This window comes from Homalodisca vitripennis, chromosome 4, assembly GCF_021130785.1.
Source record: "Homalodisca vitripennis isolate AUS2020 chromosome 4, UT_GWSS_2.1, whole genome shotgun sequence".
NCBI classification, from domain to species: domain Eukaryota; kingdom Metazoa; phylum Arthropoda; class Insecta; order Hemiptera; family Cicadellidae; genus Homalodisca; species Homalodisca vitripennis.
Window position 1 is genome coordinate 166045704 of NC_060210.1, and position 19943 is coordinate 166065646.

Sequence of the window (19943 nt, forward strand, 5' to 3'; positions counted from 1 at the left end):
ACGGGATTGATTAATGCAACATATCTATCTATCTATGTAAAATCAAGTGTGATCTTAACACAAGAGTACATTAGGTACCACAGAAGACCGGACACCACAGATTACTAACGAACGACGCGACGGGAATGATTAATGCAACATATCTATATATCTATTTATCAGAGATGTGAGTGGTAACAAAACAAATAAATGAAATAATACGGTTGAGGTCTGAAATAACTGGTTTGAATCAAATGTGTTTTTTACCGTCGTGCACTGCAGTGACAGTGATGATCATGAGTGATACCAGAGTAAAAAAACAACAATGTCGTCAGAGACAAAATAATTTCACCCTCTACAATCTACTAGCGTCAGCTGGCCATGACGGCAAGACAGCAGAGTGCAACAGACAGTGATGATCATGACTGATACCAGAGTAGCAACAAAGCACCAATGTCGTCAGAGACATACTTTCACCCTCGATACCCTAACATACATCAGCTGGTCATGACGTAACATTCTTGCCCTACTCTGGAAGTGAACGACACAGAGCTACTTCCACAGAGACACTCCTTACTTATTATCCGTCACTTCTAGTTTCTGGAGTTAGTTCTCAAATTATATAAAATAATATCACTATATTTACCGACAGTTAGACTACCTGCAAAGAAGAAAAATTGAATTGTTCAGGCAACAATAAACATAGAAACAAACCTGTAACAACTTACTGTTGAAGAGAAAGCCTAGCTATAATTATTTGTTTCCACGTAATAATGTTATTAACAAATTATACAGTCAACACTTCCATTAATAATGATGTAGACATTCTGAACGAAACGAATGATCAGAATGACTTGCATTTGTCTTGTTCTAAGAGCGTACTCGACAAGTTCCCGCTACAGAACAGAACGACACCAGCCTAGTGTAGGGTGAGGAGGGGAAGGGAGAGTTGAGGCGGTAACGTAAGCTTGTCTGTGGTGTCAAGCCCTGCAAGTGAGATTAAAATGTTACGTCCGCGATCTGTAGTTTACAGGTCATCTGTCGTGTCGTGGCGTGTAGGTTGGCACTACTGTCAACAGATCAGGCCAAGGTCATGTCATGTGTACGTAACACGTACAGCTTCTCACTTATCGAAGTTTAAAACGTACCTTGCTGAAAACAAATTGCAGGACATGAAACAACATACGATTGGAAAAAAAACTAAAATTTGTATAAACAGCGATTTTGTGTGAATAAAAATTTTAGGAACTGCAAGCGAACACCGATTATTTCAACGTCTCTGTTATAGTTACTTCACAATGGTATGATTAAGAAGAGCCTTGACTAGGAAATACAACATTGAGCATTTTGGGAGGTACAAGATGTTTATAGACAAAAATCCCATACTCTTCGCCCCCTTCAACTTAGGAGAGGGAAGGTTCGTTTTGAATTTCGACAAGCATTGTTAGCGCACTTACATCGATATACAGCGAAGCGAAGCAAAGCATAAAGAGGGATTGTTGGCCAATGTAAAATACAGCAACAGGTCCTCTTTTATCTTGTTGAACATGAATCCCCTACTACTTGAACTTCAAGAGGTCTTAATGTATTTTAATCTACCCTTATTGCATGGAGAAATATCCCCTAATATTTCTGAGGTTAATTAGGTCTACGACCATTGGAGAAAATGATCTATTCCCATATACGTCATACTCTTTGCACGAAGCAAGTACTTTCACTGGATGGTGAGTAAACCACGCACACTCGATCAGTAATGCTCACATCAAAACACCCGTCCCTTCTCTCTACACAGAGATCCTAAGCTTGCGCTAGTGTAGTTAGGCACTCTTTCTGAGGTGTGGGTCTGCAATCATCCTTAGAATAACCCCTATCTCTAACGCTTCAATAATTCTCGATGGGCAATTTAGTACAATATCGTGTAGTCTAAAGTAACCGAACTGTAGCCTATTATATGTGTTCCAAACTGCAATTACAAAGATGTTGATTATTAATAAAAATTTGTGAGTTCCGATCAAAAATCTTTTCTGGTTCAATAAAACTTATCAGTGTATGACAATCTAATCTTATTATTTGATATCTTTTCTTTGGTGTAATATTACCAGTGAGTTAAGATTTAATTTATTCTTTGTCACTCAGTGTTTTGTCAACAAGTAATAGTCTAAACGATAAATAAGAAGGCAAAACATTAAAGTTTAGTTTGAATTGTGTAGTGAATGTGGACCACTAGTGGCTATTTCAGCAAATCTATGCAAGTCATTTTATGTACACTCTTTATACAGACAATTTTGTTTCAAAAGCTTCTGATGTTTTGGCGTTACACATATCCTACTTGGCGAGAAAAAAATCACCTACTCCAGTAACACAGATAACGTTGAGTACTCCTAACTCGTTTGCATCGTTTGGATTGTTTTCTGAGAAATAGCACTGCAAAATAAATGGCTTTATATCATTCTGGTACCATACACTCAAATGCTCCTTTGTAAATAACCTTTGTTTAGTTGTTAATGATTAAACTTATGCCCTAAAAATGAAATTAATGTTTATTAATTATTAGTTATTAACCAGTAAACTGAAACATTTAGGCTCAGCGAAAACAAAACTCTGATGGTTCTCATCTATGTACATGAAAAGTTCTCCGGATTTCAATACGTGACGGTAGGAGTCTGCAGAGCATTACTAACGCTCATGTTGTAGAAGAAAATGTTTAACAGGTTTAATTTGATATTCGAACAAAATAATAAATAGGCCATATTAAAACTCTCAAATGTACATTTTAGATAATAATTTAAGTTAATTCTGACTATTGTAAAACATTGCTAGTTAAAATATGCTTCGCTTGATAGCAGTACATTATTCTCAGAGTACACTCTACCATTGCGAGATTGCCATACACGTGTGGTTATCTGCAGACCTAAGCAATGCGAACTATTTGTACCATTAACAATAGCGAAAGGTGAATGCCGTAACTCGAACCAATGAACGCAATGAAAATATATAAATTACCCCATGCAAAGTAGTTTCAGATACACGTATAAGAAAGTATCATCGTGGGAGACTATTTACTTCAGAGACTTTAACGATCGGTAACACTAGAGCACTTCGCATTTAGCTAGGTTTCAGAGGATGGACTACCATTCGAATTAATTCTACGTGGACTACACAAAACATACCTTTAATCTTACTTTTAACATCACTCTAAATTTAATCTAATTAATTTTTAATGTTCAAATAAGTAAATGAACATCAATTACGTATTGTGAGGCTTGTGGGTTTTGTGAAGTTTTCTTGGTGGTATAACTGCAGCGCCTTTCATTTCTGCGTTAAATACGAACAAATTAGAAACGATAGTCTGGAATGACTTGCGACGATGAGTCCGCTAATGTTGCAAATGGAACTAGGCCGCAGCCCCGGCGACCCGCAACCCGCGACCGCGTCTCGATCTCGCGGGGAACCGCTACATCTATCACGTCACCCACTTCAGCGAGTGCCGCTGCATACAGACAAACTGCATGGCCATGGTAAGGAAATTTCAGCCAACCGAAGTTCAGTATAAATATGTTAAAGTAAATTATCACTCACATCTGGAGGATTCACTTATGTCCTGTTTATACTTCCAGTTGAAAGCCTGCACTGGGTACAGTAAAACCTATGTGTCACTTACATCACTGTGTAACCCCATTGATGTACAGGAGCGGCACATCAGTAACCCCGAATGTCACGATGTTGCGATAAAAGATTGATCTATAGGTCCAGTTTACAGCGGAGGATGACCGTTAGAGTGGTAGAGCTCCCGTAGTAGATGGAGTAGCGTCCCCTACCCTACCACTTTGACCGGGAAAGGCTGAAACATAGTTAGCCCTTTCTTCTTCCGAGGTGACATCACTGATACGAGTATACAGAGCCCGCTATCCATCCTCATTAGATCTCTATCAAGTGCAATGAATGAAAGATATCCTCAGCCTAATTGTCCTAAGTTAAAAATCACATAGACATTAAAACTATTTAAGATATTCCTAACGTCTAAAAAGTACAATTATAGAACTGTACATTACTTATTTTCGGCGAATAATTTACAATAAAATGTGTTTTTATTTGCCAAAAAAATCTTTTTAATCGGCACACACAGAGTTTCAAATTTTCAACGCACTATTTTCAACATAAAAGACATAAATAGCAAAATCTAACACAGTTAAAATATAGTTTAGTTTTCGCTAGAGTAGTATTCAAATAGTTGAAAAAATCTAAGCTATGTCACTGTTGAAAAATGTATCATATAATTAAGCTACGAGAGAGGCCTATTTACTATAAGCCAAATAACAATATTTTATTGGAGAACATAATGAATGATTACGAAACATATCCGTGAGAATGTCCCATAATATCTCGGATTAAAAGTCCTGATCTAAAACTGACATGAAACGATAAAGTTAAATTATTGACGATTATGAATCAATGTTTTCTAACGACTGTGAACAGTTTAGTAAATGTAATTCTGTATCAAATACAACAGTCGAATTGGTTTTATAAAGTGTTGGCGTTCATTTTAAAGTCAATACCGAAATTATTGATGATTTAATTACAAATTAATGTTTACAACAGGATGATTTGAGTGATAACAATTTGGCTGTACATTGCGAATTCTTTAGCTTCATTAAAAGCATTATCAAGAACTCATGTCCAATGTACAGGATGATTACCGTGGCAAAAAGATTGTAATAAGACATTACCAAATTTATAATAGTGCATAATATTGTGTAGAGTAAAAGACCCAAATCTATATTCACGAATACTTATTCTAAAAATGAATGGATCAATATAAAAACTTTAACCGTTAACCAAAACAGGTTAGATAACGATATCGCATTCACACTATCGTTATAAATCTTAAACTACAGATCTAATCACACGATCTCTTAATATATGCTGAAAGGGTCGATTACAAACAGTTTACTGTGATAAGACTGGTTGAATCATCGCATCAACACTGAAATTACACACATTCGAGATACGCACAATCGACAGTTATATAACAGAGTTTCGGTTAACAAACAGATATGCAAACGAGGTGGGCATCTGGGCATTAGCACTAAGCGATCTTTCCCTCCCCCGAATTAGCGGCTGATTCCCATCATTACAGATGCCAGGTTTATCTTTGAAGCCACTGCCTGTACGCCTCGGGCCCGCTAGACACTGGTGTTCACACCTCCCGCCGCCGCCGCCGCCTGGTGGTGGGTGTAGGTAATCACAGAGAGCACAGCACGGCTCTATACATATTCATAGGTGAGAAGCCCGCGGGGAGGCCGAGGCGAGCTGACTAGGTCAGGCGCTCTGTAATCTGTTGTGGCGGAGGCGGAGGTCGCGAGCTATGGAACACTGCACACAGGAACACTGTCGTCACCGCAACAATGTCCGAATCTACTCCTGCTCACTGCGGAGGTGGGTTGTTTTATAAAACCACGTTTCGGAAATTTAGTAGTTCAAACATAAAAAAGTGACAAAGTAAATGTAACGTTCTCTTCCTGTGTTGCTATTCTCCATTTTCCTGAGAACGACTTCTCTTTTTAACTTACATCATCGACATTAAGCAGCACATGAATAGCTTTCTCTTAGTTCAGGACACAACTAACTATTGATTTCATTACATTGATATTATAGGTAACCAAGATATAAAGCAGAATAAACAAACAGTACAATCATATAGCATAACATAGTAACAAATAAAAAAAACTATTGGCCTTTCGCAGTTTTATAAAAACAACAAACGTGTGATGAAGCTACTTTGATCGTAACCCTTTCGTGACGTAGGTTGTATCGGCTCCTTCGATGGGTTATAGATTTAACAGATTATGACGTCACGTAGTTACGCAGGCTGTTGTTGCACAGTTCATGAATCTGGTAAATAAACGTAAATAAAACACAATCTTCAAATAAGCGGACATACTTCTTTTCACTAAATTGAATAAATGACTTGCTAAATTCAAGGGTTATGGTATGGTCATAATGTCATGGTTCTTGAAAGAACACAGGGGACCTCTTTGATTGGTAGACTACTGGTGACCTTTCCCTACGCTTGTATTTTATACGCATTTTTTACCAACTGCTCATACGTTATAATTTGAAAAGAACTACAAATTATGCTTACACTAGGGTGCATTTGTTTTTTAATACCTGAGAAACTCTGCAAATATGTAAAAGGTTTAGTTGTAATAATATGATCTGGTAGCAAAAGTAAGCAGTATAGGAAATGGAAGCCTTGTTTATATTTATTCTACATCACAACATCAAGACAACTTAATATTTCGCTTGGGGACTGCTAAACTTGATTTTTCTCACATTTTTCACCTCATCAGTTTAAAACTATCCTTTCACAGTATGATTTGTTAAATCAAAGCATTTACTGACTAACTAACATAACTGGGTGAACAGTTGAAAGTACTTTAGGTTTCCTCCGATGATATCATAGCACAAAAATAGGACCTGATAGAGGTTTATTGATTCTGGCAGGCGACAAAGGCTCCAGGCCGCGAGCTCGGGCAGGCCAGCGTCTATTAATACTCCAGTCACACACACAGCACAACGCCATTAATATATCGGCCTACGGTGTGACTCAGGCCGGCCCGGGCCGCTGGCTGGTGACTGCCACCGCACCGGCACACACAGTGTCCACATGGAGGTCAATGAATGAACGTGAATGTGTCGATCAAGTTACACTATTCCTTCGCGTCTGATACATCCGGTAATTTGGTAAATATATTTCAATTGTACATACAACAACTAGCAACACGGCATATTAGTACTTGTAGCATTGGTGGTACAGTACACGAGCTAGGACAATGCAAATATGTCAAGGTGTAAACACTACACTACACAATACTAAGGATAGAGGGAGGATCGAAGGACACATAGCGGTACTGTATTTGTTGTGTGCTATTTAACTACTTTACTGTTACACAATTTTAACTTGCGAACTCTACTGCTTCAACACATAGTGCTTGAAATAAATTAATCTCCTCTAAGATCTCTGCACATCTTATCACCGAAAACGCCGACCTTTACTCTTGACTGCGTAAATGGTAGTATACTGCTTCAATCTACTATCCTTGAAATAAACTAATCAATCACCAATAGAATCTCTGTAATCTTGTCGCCGAAAACAGGACCCACTACCCATGACTGTATCACTGGAACTAATTCACATCGTATGAGATAATTTCCATCCTCACCTTGAGCTTAATGTTCTCAGAGTGGAGCCGCCACACGGGCAGGGCACAACGTTAACCACTAAATGTCTTGTTAATGAAGACGGCTGAGACGGTTCCACTAATGTTAATGTCGTCATCAACTACCACCGAATGCTCGTTATACGACGAACAGAGTTGGCAAAATGTAAGTTCTCACGGCTGGATCTTTCACTCACTCTTGTCTTTTTTCATTGCTGTCACACAATTAAGAGCAATCTAGTGGCGAAGCACAGTCCGCGACGGACTGACTCAGATCCCGCTTGTTAGCGCGTGACGTCACCAGACTGGTCCAGTTAAAGCTCAAGGACGGTTTACTTGATTCCGAGCTTGTTTTGCTGCACTCCACAGCTCGCCCACTCTGGCCAAAATAATTACAACTTCCGCCGCGCCACATGGCCTTTAAACGTGACGGCTGAATTTACATAAAAGTTCACTGCGCCGCCGCTCCTCAACAGTTCACAGATGGTGCATCGTAAAAATTCCTGCTCCAGGATTTAACACTGGGCCGAAACGGTACGGCGTACTCGTAAGAAGTTGGTTACCTGGAGATACATTCCGACTCCGATCAACAATATCGTGATCTGTGACTCCATTGGTGGAATTTTAGAGTTTCTCAATTAAACGTCCAATATCTCAATATCAAGAAAGATTTTCAGAAATGTAAAATCTCTATCAATTCATTTGAATAATAAATTAATGTTAATCTCTTCCTTTAAGCACAAAATGTTTGAATTTCACTACATGATTACAATTATTAGAATATCTAATTAGGGATGGTATATGCAAACTAACGCACGCGAGACAGTCGGATGGCTGAAAGTGAAATGGAGAAGTGAGAGAGAGAGGCCGTACTCGACCTTGCATTATCAGCGGCATCACCCGTCCTTAGCCGTAGCTACACCAGGCCACCGAGTAGTATCCCTGTCACGCGTGGTTCACTTCGCGCGTAGAGCCACCACAAAATTTGCATAGTTAATACATTTTGTAGTTTCAATGAGTCACCCATTGCTTATCTCATACCATAAACTTTGGAATTACAAATGTTCGTATTTTGCAATGGGCTACTATTCACTAACATTATGCCACTGTCCCAAGAGTTTGTATATGTGTGCAAAGAAATATCAGTCTTGTTGTCGAGCATTTCCCCACAAATTATTTTACATATTTTTGTTTAAAAGTTATGAGAATCGCAAGATCTGCTGAGCCCATAGGTCGTGATGCCTGTTTCGTTGGAACAAACAAGTGAAAGTTTGTTCGCTGCAATTCTGAGCAGATAAAGGGTTGAATGACAATTATTTTGTCCTCCCAATTTTGTCCGGATTTAGGGAATTTTTCGTTGGTATTTTATTTACTCATAAGTACTTGAATTTATCTAATTTCAGATGTTTTACTTTTTCAATTTCTATAAGTTTTTACTGCTAAAAGTTTTATTTAACTTTCATCATTCTCACTCGTTAAGACGTTTCAGAAAATATTTTTTCAGTGCATTGAACTGTAACTGCAGAGAGTATAATAGGTAAGACTTTTAGAAATGTAAATACACAAATTACTGTCTACCTGAAAATAAATTAATTTGCATTGATAAAAATAATACAAATACATTTTTAGATGAAGTTAAAGTTCATTTTATTCACGATATATTTACTAAATTAAAAACAAATAAATGTTACATAATACGTGTTATTTACATGTTACATAATATGTTATTTACAACAATGTGGAACCGAATATCTCATGCCTAGGTTGTACATAAAAATGAATGTATCTTGTAGTCATTCTTAATTTTAATAAAATGTAGAGAATTAACTTAATAAATAAGACCTAAAGATCACATCTTTTGGCATGGCATTCTGTATTTTTAAAACAACACAAAGATCAGTCGGTCACAGATTTACGTAGAGGTTATTAGATTACAAAATGTGCAATTTTGGCTAATGTTTATGTGTTGTTTAGTATAGTGTGGCTTATTTTGTTAGATTAAAGTACAGGAATAGAAAGGTCATTACTTCACTTTACTCTGCATGTTTTATTCAGTACAGTGAAAGTGTAACAATCGCACACCACAACACCCACGTACTGTGTAGGCACCGTACTGTTTGGTAGCACTCATTACCACAAGGCTACACACGCCGCTGGCGCTGTTGATACTGGACTGATAAGCCATTGTTGTACATGTAATCCAGTTCCGTCTTCCTGTCTGCCCACCGTGTCGTGTTCACCGCTAACAGTTCTATCTCTGCGACCTGCGTCACTCTCGAGTACTACGAGACTTTACAACTACTGTGAGTACTTCCACAGTATGCTTATAATAACTGAGCACCAAACTGGCCAAACAATAAAGTTGATCATTTACATCGATTTCGGAGTTTTTAACTACGAAAAAGTATTCGTGAAATCGGATGATGAGCTCCGACTATAGTGGGTTAATTGTAAAAGAGAGAATAAATTGAAAATTGTTCAGTAATGGCTTCACGAGGAAAATTTACAACAATTGTAACCAGGCCCGATGCAAAACAGCTGGGTATAACAATTCTAGAAAATATATGTATCAATTTTGATTTCAAAAATCTCGAGTTTTTAATCATTTATGAGTAAAAGGAATTACTATTGTTCAAGTTATAAACGTTAGCATGCTTGTAATAAAACGCTTACCTAAGGAAGATATATGTATATATTCATATGTATGGCATTTTTCTGTTATCTTGTCTTCAAGCTAGACTTAGAGCTGTGAGTATCTGAAGTTACACAATTTTCCCAGCCGAGGCCGATTACACACTCCTCGAGACCGCTGACAAAGCGACTCGCCAAAAATTAGAAAGTGGGCTGGAAAAAGTAATTCCAGATATCACACGATCGACAAAAGGCGAAATAAATATAAATTTACCGACGCGGCATGCACGTTCTGATGGACGATAATGTGGAAACCCGGGCGAGAAAGTTCAGGGTAGTCGGCGGACCTATGTGGTAGCGGCTAGGGCATTGTCTGTATGTGAGGTCGGAGTTGCCGCAATAACATATAATATACAGATATCTCTAGGCTCACTACCACCACCGACGCTGCCGCGCCGGCAGATACTGCAGAGAATAACGGTCCAGCCGTCATATTAACGATAACCCTATCACAGTTCAGTCTCTTAATGTGCTCGCTTTACACCACGATTTATTGATCCAGTCCAGACGAGATAATAAGTGTCAGACGATATCAGCTGCTTTGCAACTATCCAGTTAATTGGACATGTATCGGAGCGATCGATCACAGATCTAAGAAGTTTTCTGTGTAACACATTACTCTTGATGTAAAATATGTAACACGACTCATTTTATCTACAATCATGTGAATCGACTATAATAATGACCAACAAAATATTACTATTGGACAGGAAAAACTCCACAAGTAATATTATCAATCTGGAATGGTAAATTAAATTCCGATGAGTGTTATCAGTCCAATGATCCGGACTTCATATTATACGGTAACACCAAACGCATTTCCATATTTCCTCTCAACGTCCTAGTCCTTGCTTTCAATGAGCACAATTCTATATGATACAGGTTTCTTCATTACAGAAGGGGAGTGCACTTTTAATTAACACGCAACGGGATTTGCATGTAGTTGACCTTAGCAAGATAAAGCGGTATATGAACAACACATTCCTGGAGCTTTCTCCCGCCTGATGGAGTCCCGGTCCCGAGACGGAGCTTGGACACGCCCTCTGCTCCTGTCGCCGAGAGAAAGCTAATTAGCGAGACAATAAAGGGAATATCAGGGAGTAGCGCTTAGCCAAGCACCGGTTATCGCGGATCTCCACGATTGTTCAGACCACCGCCAGAGGTTCCGGACCTTCCCCCTGCTGCCTGACGTCGGCTCCCACTCCCATTCTGACCCGTAATCATTTAAAACACGGTATCCTAGCTCTCCCATTGTAATCTTTGCGATACCCATCAATCCAGTCAGATCGCCGATAGCATCTAGATACCTGTGTTTACACGAACCGTTCTGAGGAATTTAACGGATTAACAGCAGTGATGAAGAGATCAGCGGGAAGACAGCAGCTGTGGAAGTAGGATCATCTTCAGTCAGCCCACTGGTCGACTGCGTCAATGACAGTACGTGAGCGGCATGGAAGATGTGTCTTGCTTCTGGGAAACTTGGCGACCTCTTGTCTAGTAGGAGCGGTTCACACGGCACCGGACCGGCCGGGATCAAACAACTAAACTTTGAACTCGTTTAAAAATTATTCAAATTTTTACTAAAATACGCAAACCTAATTTAGAAATTGGCGTTTTGGTGAACGTCTTCAAAACACTGAGCACTTATTCAACCACAGAAGAACGTAGAAATAGCTCTCTAGTGTCATTTTTAGAGAGCTGTAAGAAATTACACGGAAGCAACAGCTACCAAGCGGAAATAATAAGGGAGTCGCATTTGCGGTCGGAGAGGAAACCACTAAATGGAACAAACTGGGTCTCCGGCAGAATCCACGTGAATGTCCTGGATGTGCTCGGAGACCATCAGCAAGAAACTATGCTGGATAAAAAAACTCTGAAATTTACAAAACCTGTTTTAAAAACAATCATTGTCATCAATTCTGGCTTGAACATGTGACTAGAACACAATAAATACACTTTTTGACATGTTTCGATACAGTTCGTATGGAAATACAGATTACGACATTAAAATCCATGATCTGCTTGTTTTTAATACTCGACGACGTTGTGTTGTCAATGGCTAAAATGTTGTCAAAGAAGAGTATGAATGAAAACAGTGACTTGTCTAGTCGCTATTTATGACTTGCTACGCTTACATTACGCTCGCTCTATTTCAGTCTAGATCAATGAACTCGCCATATCCGTTCTTTGTCTGACCGGTCTGTGACATCAGTTATGGCTTCTCGCAATTAGTCCGCACAAGATGCTATGTGGTCTTCTCGTTTCTTGCGATTCTTTCCCGACAGTCTACAACACGCTGTTGCGTTCATTCCTGTCCCATTACGCTATTACAGAGGAGTGACTCTATTAGGAGATCGCTATGTCGCCCGCCGTATATTACCCACAGAACGATGATTACTTCCTACGACACGAAAACCTCTTCATATATGAACAAGGAGGAACAGGAGTTGAATGCGTGGTGCTATTTGTAGTGATAAAAAATAAAATTTAAATTTAAGTTACCTTACTTGCCTTTCAACAATTTTTTGTTTTTCAATCTTGGTTTAAAGAGCAAATAATAAGTTATACTACACACGCTCAGTTCCGTTTCTTTCCATTATTAATACATTTCCTTACTTTCATGATTTAATTTTAATTTTATTTGAATAACTCTAGGATATGGTGAATCCTTATCTTTATTTGGATAGGGAGAGCTTCAAATTGTTTATTTAGTTACGAAAAAAGTCAAAAGTCAATGAAATGCCAAAATTGATTAGACTAGTAAATTATGTGAAACTTGCAATCAAAAAACTGTACGTATTTATCTATAAGATTTAATTGTATTTCTTTCAATTCAATTTTGCTTCTTTAAGGAAGCCCTTTAACTATTAAACTAAAATCATATGATTAATAAAATAATAAAACAAAAACAGTAATATTATTACCTATAAATGACAATAAAATAAATTAAAACGAAACTGCATTGTGTGTCATGTCAAGCCAGGCCAACATATAAACAACACTCCGACGTTAACCGGTTACCTGACTGTTACCAGAGCCGTGAGGAGGTCAATAAACATCTCGAACACAACTGTATTTGATGAACGGCACTGTACGCGTACAAAAGCGCATTTGTATTGAAGTACAAGGCGCCAGTGCCGTCTGTGATGGAGCGGGTGATTCTGGAATACTCGAGATCGCTAAGTTATGAGCGCCCAACATGGTAAGACAGGGTCGGCATTCTTGTAGTAGGTGTAGAAAAAGCCAATCATGCCGAACGGCTCAGCGCGCGACCATATGGCTGTGCGGAGACATGGGACGTTTAATTTGTGTCTGACTCGAAATTTGTGTCGAGTACATTTTCATACAAATCTATTTCTCTCTAGACCACGCCTTTTTGCTCACTGATGTATGTATATTTTGCTCATTAACTACCTATTGAAAATCCAACATCAATAAATGGTCGAATTTCTTCCTTCTGGTTCGGACGTAAAACAAAAACGCACCGCGATGTAGCGAGATACCGTGCCAACAAATTCAGAAAGCGGTTCACTGACATTAATGCTGGAAGGGAAAGGAGCTGTTCGAACACGTATGGGAAGTCTAACTGCATTACAAATAGTCTCGCGCATATTTACATTCTCGAGCTGGTTGTGATCTAGCAAAGCTATCTCGCCGCCTGATCTCTCCGCAGGCGAGGCGCGGTGTATGCAGGGCGGGTGGAAGATGATATATAACCTCAAGGCTATCAATAAGGGTTTCCAAGAAACAATCAACCGGACGCTAAACTCTTGGTCTTCTCGCCGACTTTTTGTGGCTGAACCCGGCAATAATTTTTTTTAAATAACCTTTAAGGAGTGAACAGCTCGGTTAGGAGTATTCAGTTTCCAAGCGGTTCGGACGATCTTGTAATCTTCAGAAATTGAAGCGAAACGTCTCCAATTACCGAAAGTGTGATCACCACTTAAGTTTAACACGGTGGTGGTTTGGTTCTATATCAACAAATGACGGAGAAAATACATTAAACATTAACTTTGAATACAGTTAGTTACACTTTAGCGTAAGGTATTGTAACGGACATCCCTCTATCAGTACAACCCTAATCCAAGACAGACTGAGAGTATAATTAACCGGTAAGTAAACGAAACGAAATACTGTCGAACTGTGAGTACTACAGAGATCAGATCCAATGGTACAACTACGAAATTTTACAAACTTTGACTGAAGATGATTGTGTGATCTTTACATGGTAATGGGAATTTTGTTTTCAGGTTGTCTTTGTGTTTAAAGAAAAATTTCCAAATGGTGTACCTATACAATTATCAGCACAGAAGCTTTTTTAAATTTGAGCATGAACATTTGATGTTTATGAAGACAAGAACAGCTGAGACGGTGGTTTGGATGAGATCTGGTGCGTATTAATGTTGTAGGCCATGTGTATCTGCAAGTGAAGAAAGACGCAACAAGAGAAGATACTCGGCGAAAGCACAATAATTGTAATGTTGATTTTCATATCTCGGGCATTTCTCTTAAACAACAAGACATAACCAAATATATCATTTTATAATATATATTTAGTATGTACTATATAGTTTCTAATCTAATTATTGTACTTAATGTTTGATATAATATAGCACAACCTTTACCGGCGAATTTGGTTAGGTAAGTGGTTCCATTAACTTCCCCAGCAAGACGCTAACAATAAATATCTATTACAATTACAATAACTCAGCTTAGATTACACTTTGACTATGCAACAAAACAATTAACCTTAACAAATTGCAGAGAGCCTTCTAAAAAATAAGAATGTAAAACAAAAATTATTGTACTTGAAAAGAATCTAACCGTTGAGCTTGGTCATGTTGGCAAACAAGAGTTAATAGTTTTGCAACACGACGTGGGTTTTGCCACATGGGAGTGTTATCGCCAGTATTCACCACGCCCACTCGATATGTGAGGGCTCTCGAGTCAAGGTTACATGGAGGATTGGCAGTCTATAAGTTATCGATGTCAGTGTTAGCCAAATATATCTAATCAGCTCTCTAGCAACAGTCATAACTTGTTAGGTTCGACAGGCAACAGCGCGGTGCTGTCACTGTTGTACGCAACGAACTCTCGCTGTAACCAGTCGCCCATTACAATTAAAACAATTACAATACGCTAGCAATTGCACACAGTATATGCCGAGAACGCCGATAGTTTAATCACACTTTAATTGTTTGTTTTCCCTTTCTTCACGCAATTATCGACTTTCGTTTCCTTTTAATACCGGATTCTTTAGTGACAATAAATATTGCGAGAAATCTGATAGAATGTGTTGGATGAAGGGCAGTATCATGCCAATCCTACAATATAGGTTTTGATTAGATACTTCGAGAGTTTCAGACGAAAGGGCTGTTGTTGTGTAAGCTGTGACTGCCTATAATTCCTACGTAAGGGAAGCCTTAAAACCACTACTCAAAAGCGTTCGCAGCCACGACCAACGGCGCAGCGTAGCCTCTGAGAGGCAGGAAGCGGACCGCCGACAGGATTTATGCTTTGCCGGAATCCATTCTGCACGCACCGTCGTAACTTCGCCAGTGTGCGATAGCGTGAAGCCTGTTGAACAAATCAAACCCGCCCAGATAGACTGCTCTGGTTATCGATTGGCTTCCCCGCAATATCGTCACAAATCTTCTAACTCGACCTTGTATTGAGTCTCCATCAATGACTGTCATGATTAATCCGAACATAAAAACATGATTTAAGAGCACTAAAACGAATAGATAGAATCACACTTACTGTTTTATTATTAAGAGTCAATTTCACACATATTTCATTATCTTTTTTACACGAATAAAAACGGGCCTTTACAAATTGCACAAATAAATTAACGTTTCCATCTCTACGCTCGGTAGTTTATGTTAATTACATTATTCGCGAGTTAAGAGTGCGTGTTCCGAGGCAATCGGACCCGTGCATCAGAGCTGAAGTGGTAATCAGGTTAAACTGGCCCAGAGACCACAGTGACAGCACACGGGACATTGCGTGCTCTGTTCTCACACGGCGCTTCGGTACATACCTTGTTCTTGGCCCGTTTGGTCTCGTTCTCTATGTGACAGAGCCACTCGAGACTGCGGATGTAGAGGTACTGCCAGCGTCTCTCGAGGTCGCGGGCTGCCTTGATGGCTTGGTTGGAGTCGAAGCGACGACCGCGCGAAGGAAGATTGACCGGCGAGGCGACTCCTGCCTCCGCCTCCACCTGTACCAGCCTGTCGCAGCGCTTGAGCACCGAGCACACGATCTTACCGTGCAACTCCACCTCACGCTGGATCACCTGCAACACCAACACAATATTGTTACCGATACATCAAATTCTCCTCCAAACACCTTTTCATACTATTCGTCACGTGATTTTCATAAATCATGTCTTCAGGTAAGTAAAGGGCTGATTCTAAAACTTAATCATCCTAACCCAACAAAAATCAAATTCAAAGACACAATTATCCCTATAAAATTATCATTGCAACAGAACGATCATGCTACGATAAGTTAAATTTTACTTCAAAAATGAAACGCCGGATTGCTGCAAGATGACTTGCAATATCATACAACGAAATTTAATGTAGTGATCCACTTGTGTGACATCATTACAGACCAACTAACTGTTGATAACCCAGCAGGAGCAAGCTGCAGGGGCCCCATTCACTCGGATATTGGGCTAGTGTCAGTACGATGGTATTGTTCCTTGTGACTTATATCAATAATAACCTACAGTATAATATGTAACGTCATATATAGAAGATAACAAATACGTGTCCAGTTTGCCAAATAATGTTTAGACTTTCCTTTAGTCTTGAGAGCGCGTTTGGCCGCTATACAAACGACAGTAATATTTCAAAGAAACATGGGGAATTTATTGATATGAACTATATTATAATCAATGTATATCAATCTTTGTTGAATTTTTACATTCAAGGATTTTAATGTATGGTAGTTTATTTTGACAGTAGCTTGACATTTCCCTGTCCCATACCAACAGGACGGGAAGTGGTCGTACCGAACATGTGGAACCGGTGTGACGTCACAGGATAATGTCACAAGACCATCTTTGGCCAGTGACACCTCGACAGCTGATTAATAATGTAATGTTGTAGCCGGCTGAGACCAACGGCCACTGGAGATAATACACGAGCAGGGCCGCTGGGCTGGCAGAGTGCCCGGGTAGGTGACTCACTTGCCGCGCACGTGCGAACTGTCCGTGCCAACTTTGGCACAAGAAACTGTCAAGAGAAAGCATTTACTACAATACTTAACCTTGGACTGTTTAGTACGACCAGACGTACATCGTTCAACAATGCCACAAATACGACAATATTCACTCAGAAAGTCATTGTTTCACTCTCTCACATTCTTTCGTAGAGAACGTAAACAGGCAGATCCCTTTAAAGTGTGTACGGATATGAGTGGACAATTAATGGAACTGCATTCACTGGTAGTCAGTAAACAATCATAAACGTACCTCAAAACGGTTTACTATCGATTACTCAAGCCGCGATGCGGCGGCCTCGGTTAGTACAATAGTAATTGTGTGGCGCTGAGTGACAGCTGTGCTTTGAAAACAATTCCAGACCGTAACACGCGGCATTCTAATGAAGAGTTCATGATTAGTCCAATCAGCCGAGGGGCAGATGCTGGAACAAGCGACTTCGAACTGTTGGGACCAAACAATGGACAAGAACTGTGATTGTGAGCTGAGGACCCTCCTGGTAGCAGTGATTGACACACTTCGGCAGTAGGCACTTCCGTAAGAATTACTAGTATTGTTGTTTGGTTATTACTCAACATGACGTGACATTGAGCTCGATAAGCGGCACTAGACGTCAAGTAACCACAGTAACTTCACCTCAACACGTTTGTTTCCAAACCGAGTTAATATGTTTCAGTGATGCTACGTTTGTTTTATATACATCGTTAACCTTATTTACGTGTCTACAGGAATTCGAGTTTTAACGATATTTAACAGATAACAAGCATCGTTGGTGTGTTGATGAGCAGTTCCAGTTACATCCTTGTTGTAAGATTGGAGAGATACAATCTGGGATGATCTGGCGAGGAGAGAGCTGGCCCGGGCTCGACCATTGATCAAGTGATTGTACAGACGAACTGCTTCCGACAGCGATGGCAGCTGAGATAGCCCGGGAGAGAGGCCGCAGCACTCCGCCTCGGGGGCTACCGGAGGATGCGGATTCGCGCGAGTACAATCACGAGTAACGGCAGGGCGAGGGGTGATGTCATACTCACTGTCAACATACACTTAGCTGATAGCTAGCCTTTCATCAGCATCAATCATTTGAGATGTTTCTACTCATCACTTTCCTGTAGTGATTATATCACTAGTTGTAATTATCGTGCGTTTTAAACACAATAATTTATGGCTTTCTGTCATCTGAATAGCCTACTTTACTCACACTGTATTGCCTGTCATAAGAGTGTGCATAATTGATCTATTAGGTTCCAAAGTCCTGAAGCATTCGACTTACTCCCGTGGTGTAATGCAAATATATTAAAATAACAATTATTTTATTCCATTCAAAGATGTCATCTGATTACGTAAAAGATCCTAACATAAGCTTAATTGCCTTTTGATATGAAACTCTAAATTTGAGATGACAGTACCGACCGTTTTTGAGAATTCCCTGCAATTCTGAACATTGATCCTTCCCACAAGCTGACAGGATTCAGTTGTCCTTAGCATTGAGCAAAAGCCATATTTACCTCCTTCATATTGCATACCTTGTAATAGCCATTGAAATCCAATAAGTTGGCACTTCAGCATGAAATGCTTTTTGTCTTGTCTTAGAGATCATGAGTGACCTTATCTAATGCAAGAGCCTACCTGAGACGTGAGCAATTTTTATTTTACCGCAGTCTACATACTCGCACATATCTGCTCCTAACCTTGACACCAGTTGTCCCAATCTGAAATGTTCACCTGGCACGTTGCCGGCCGCTCACGCCGACTGCGGTGTGTTGGCGGCACTTCCGGCCTGAGCCATGGCCACGTCATCCGGCGCTGATGACCATCCGGTGCAGGACTGGAGGCGGTGACATTACCATCACATTAGAGTCACATGCCTGCTAGGGGGCGCACACTGCTTGGTATGCGTTTTTTATATGGCACTATAGATTTACCTAAACAACGTCAACGATATATTTTCATCTATTTACATATTTTTCGGGGATAATTGGAAAGAGCAGTTAGTGAAGCAGACGTATGGTTCGAACTAAACCTTTTAAATACGCTTTTGAAGATAAATCCTAGCCAATTATCATTAATTGAATACAAACCCAGAACTAACAAAGAGAAAAACTCCAACTTTGTTTTTGAGGATGTGAAGCAAACAGAAGCAGCATGTTATTGGTGCAGTGTCAAGTGCAGAAGGTCAGTGACAGAACGCATCGTGACCATTCAACTACAATCACTCACTCAGACAGACAGACGGTAAGCCAGTTTGGGTAAGCAGCTTTGGCCGTGGTCGACTTGATCCGTGGCTTCCTCGGCCACTCCCCTCACTGCCAACTGTTCGGAAAGATCCTATTGGAATGTTAAATTGACGGTCACTACGATTGAGTATACATCACATATAAACAAACAAGTAATGTGGGTCCAAGGCCCACTTATATCGAAGCGCGGGACGGACGCTATGAGCGATGACCGAATGTTATTGGGCAGAGCAGCGGTGGCCGGCCCCACTAATGCCGCCCTGGTCCGTGCCATTATCCCGATAACATCGGCCATCCGCTTACCGAGTCGGCCAGCAACAATGTGAGGTCAGTCAGTGGTTACCGTGGTTCAGTAGCCGGGGGCTGACGTAACGGTACGGCTGAGCTGAGTAAACATCCACTTATCAGCATCATTGCCACGATCCGAGCTGTCACCTGCTGCGATCAATGCACTAATTACTAATAGATCAGATTTTGTCACAGTTTCAGTGGAAAAGTAATCTCGTTAAAATGATGGTCAATTCAATCTATAATATTCGTATAGCACCTTTCGTGTCATAGCGTCAGAATTGTGTTGGCCTGGGAAAC

The 19943-nt window shown here is 39.9% G+C and overlaps 1 protein-coding gene across 1 annotated transcript in view; it reads right to left on the reverse strand.

The window, feature by feature from the left end:
• Nucleotides 1–19943, reverse strand: part of LOC124360541 — a 342600-nt gene that overhangs the window by 76502 nt on the left and 246155 nt on the right. The window contains exon 9 of the mRNA XM_046814254.1: nt 15931–16185. Within this exon, the coding sequence (XP_046670210.1) occupies nt 15931–16185 (255 nt within the window). The remainder of the gene's footprint in view (nt 1–15930; nt 16186–19943) is intronic.